The sequence below is a fragment of the Charadrius vociferus genome, unplaced genomic scaffold (genome assembly GCF_000708025.1).
Source record: "Charadrius vociferus isolate BGI_N301 unplaced genomic scaffold, ASM70802v2 scaffold1077, whole genome shotgun sequence".
Lineage (NCBI taxonomy): Eukaryota > Metazoa > Chordata > Aves > Charadriiformes > Charadriidae > Charadrius > Charadrius vociferus.
The window spans coordinates 701,825-705,007 of NW_009649168.1; the positions used below are offsets into that span (position 1 = coordinate 701,825).

General features: G+C 66.4%; 2 protein-coding genes across 4 annotated transcripts in view; one reads left to right on the top strand and one right to left on the bottom strand.

Annotated features, from left to right (window-relative positions):
- Positions 1-1,215, top strand: part of MOV10 (Mov10 RISC complex RNA helicase) — a 7,170-nt gene extending 5,955 nt beyond the window's left edge. The window contains 1 exon segment of the mRNA XM_009888468.1: positions 1,075-1,215. Coding sequence (XP_009886770.1) covers positions 1,075-1,215 — 141 coding nt within the window.
- Positions 1,216-1,605: 390 nt separating this feature from the next.
- Positions 1,606-3,183, bottom strand: part of RHOC (ras homolog family member C) — a 12,166-nt gene continuing 10,588 nt past the window's right edge. For all 3 annotated transcript variants that reach the window (XM_009888442.1, XM_009888443.1, XM_009888441.1), the window contains 4 exons: positions 2,806-2,963; positions 2,415-2,535; positions 1,965-2,095; positions 1,606-1,796 (listed from right to left, as the gene is read on the bottom strand). In XM_009888442.1, the coding sequence (XP_009886744.1) occupies positions 1,623-1,796; positions 1,965-2,095; positions 2,415-2,535; positions 2,806-2,961 (582 nt within the window). In that variant the 5' untranslated portion in view covers positions 2,962-2,963 and the 3' untranslated portion in view covers positions 1,606-1,622. The remainder of the gene's footprint in view (positions 1,797-1,964; positions 2,096-2,414; positions 2,536-2,805; positions 2,964-3,183) is intronic.

Consider the following 3,183-nt stretch of genomic DNA (forward strand, 5'->3'; position numbering starts at 1 on the left):
CTGGGAGCCTTCTCCTGCGGCGTGTGACAGGGCTCGGGACGGGCTCTCGCTGAGGGGCTGCCGGTCCCCTCCCGAGTCAGGGGCCACTTCTGCCACGGGGTTTCTCTGCAGGAAACCCGCCAGGGAAAGGAGGAGAATCCCCACGGAGTTCCAGCACCCCTCAGCCTGCCCCTGGCCGCTCGCTCCCCCCGGCTGGGTCCCGCGGTGCTCAGTGTGCCGCGCGTCCCTGCGGAGACGGGGCTGAGCCCACCGGGCAAGGGGGTGGTCCTGCCCAGGGCAGACACCGCTCCTCACAGAGCGGGACCGTGCCGGTGCTGGACTGGGACCACTCTCCATTTTAAGCAGTTTTTGGCACGGCTGTGGAAAGCCAATTCCCTGTGACTGGTCTCACCGTTCAGTGAATGGCCTAAGCGAGAGTCCGGCCTCCGAAGAGCACCACTGTGCGCGCAGGGGAGCTCGGCGCTGCTGCGGTGGGCGACTGGGGTGCAGGCAGGGACCCGGCCAGCGCAGGATGCCCGGTTTCACCGCCAGGCAGCTGCCTGGCCCGAGAGCTGGCACAGCCGCGCTGGCACACACACTTCACTTTTTGTTTCCCTGGAATAAATGTTTAGAGAAAACTGGTGTATCGATGTCGAGTCCTGGGCCCTGCCACCTCTGCTGGGGCTGCCGGAGCAGGGACAGGACAGGCTGGCTGCAGCCCTGCCCCGACCCGCGCCAGGATGGTTACGGAGGAGGGACGGCTCCAGCAGCGAGCGCAGTGCCCGTCACACCGGGACTGGGTACAGCTGCGGAACTCCCGCCCGTCCCGTCCCACGTAAGCTGCTCCCTGGGTCTTACCCAAGCACACGGTGACGAGCGCTGATCCTGCACCAGCGGCTGAAACGAGGGGCTGGGGGCCCAGCAAGCCCCCCACCCTGCAGCGTGTGGACCAGCAGCCCGGACCAGCCCAGGGGCACAAGGGACAGCCACAAGGATGCCACGCAAGCAGAGTTACCGCTACTAAAATACCAGTTTGCATTTATTCTCCCAATTACGCAGTTCAATCTACTGGTGCTAAGTCCGTGACCAATGCAGACTCGAAGGCGGCGTTACCGGCAGAGCTGGGCAGAGACGCTGCCCCAGCGCCGCTCCCGGGAGCAGAGCGCTTCTGGCAGCGGCCAAACCCGGCTCTGCCCACAGACGGGGCTGAAAGCTGCCCCGGGCAAGTCTGTATAAAACACTGGTCTGTGCTGCCCACACAGCCGAGGGGAGCGGGCAGAGCGCCCCGAGGGCCCAGCAGATCCCACACGCGAGCTCCGGGCACCCCCCACTTCTGTGGCACCTGCCCGGAGCTGGGGAGGGAGAGCAAACACTGCGACAATCCCCATGGGAGAGGCAAACCGGGGAGACTGGTACAAAATGGGGCAACAGAGCGCACTACACCAATGCCCGGCCCATAGAGAGCAGCAGGGACTGAAGGCACTGGCCCCTCGCGGCCCCGGGGCCGCGCAGGGACACCCCACGGGGCTGGGTGGCAGCTCTCGAGCGGAGGGTTCGGGGCAGGTACTGGCACCACGGGGTCCCGCTTCGGCTGTCTGCCGCGCTCCCTCCCCAGGCGGCGCAGGCCGGACCCGCCGGGCCGCTCACAGCAGCGGGCAGCCTCTGCGCTTCTTGTTCTTCCGGACCTGCAGGCCTGCGCGCGTGGCCATCTCAAAGACCTCCCGCACGCCCTCCTTCGTCTTGGCCGAGCACTCGAGGTAGCCGAAGGCATTGATCCTGTTGGCCATGTCCCTCCCCTCCTCTGGCTTCACCGGCTCCTACAAAGCATTAAAATAGGGTTCAGAAACACCGCCGGAAAACAGCAGCAAAATCACAGTGACCGCCCTTGGGGCGTCCAGCCCTCAGCGCCAGGACGCGGCCCGGCAAAGGGAGCCCCAGCGAGGCGGACCGCTGGCCGAGGCAGCGGCACCCAGGGCCGTCCCCACCTGCTTCATCTTCGCCAGCTCCCGCCGCGTGTGCTCGTCGTTCCGCAGGTCCTTCTTGTTCCCCACCAGGATGATGGGCACGTTGGGGCAGAAGTGCTTCACCTCCGGCGTCCACTTCTCGGGGATGTTCTCTGCAAGGAGCACACGTGGACCCCCCTGAGCCGTGGGGCTGCCCCCCACCCCCCGCCCCGGCCTCCGCACAGCCGTGGGACCAGGCACCACAACCGGCACCAGGCTTTTCCCGTAGGAAGCGGGGAGAGCTCATCCCACGGCATCCTCCTCTCCCGCCACCTCCACCACACCAGCAAGTTCCCAGCATTTTCCTGGAGATGGAGGGGAGGGACTGGCACCCCCAGAGGGCCAGCACGGGCCTCCCCGAACCCGGGGGGTTTAGCAGCAGCACCCGGTCCCACGGGAGCCCCAGGTCCCCCCTCACTCCCTGGTCCCTACCGAGGCTATCCGGGCTGTCGATAGAAAAGCACATGAGGATAACATCTGTGTCCGGGTACGAGAGCGGCCGCAGCCTGTCGTAGTCCTCCTGTCCCGCCGTGTCCCACAGGGCCAGCTCCACCTGGGAGGGGAGAGGGACGCGGCTCAGCAGCTCGCAGACGGCGCCGCAGGCCAGGATTGAGCAGGTTTATCTTCCTCACTTATAACCACAGTCTTCCTCAAACTGGGGCAGGTTCAGGGCGACCCAGAAATGTGGGAGCTCTGGGGCTCCCCCGAGCGCTACGGGTGCGTCTGAGCCACACAGACCCACCACCCGGGCGGTGGCATTGCCAGCGCGGGACCACGGGAGCGAGGGGACAGGAACAGCTCCAGCACCCGTGACGGTTTTTACCTGCTTCCCGTCTACCTCTATGTCGGCAATGTAGTTCTCGAACACAGTGGGTACGTAGACCTCGGGGAACTGGTCCTTGCTGAACACGATCAGCAGACACGTCTTTCCGCAGGCACCGTCTCCCACGATCACCAGCTTCTTCCTGATGGCCGCCATCGCTGCGGGGACGAGAGCGGGTGAGCGGGACAGAGCAGCGGCAGGCAGCCCACGCTCTCAGCCCCTCCTGGCCCCAAAGTCTCTCGCACGACTGCCCGGGAGGGTACCAGACACGGGCCCCTGGGCACATCCCAGCGTGGGCAGCTGGTGACCCCCCGGACAGAGGCTCTCCCGGCCCCCCGCCGTGCACACCTCCAGCTCCCGCACACAGCCCGCACGGGC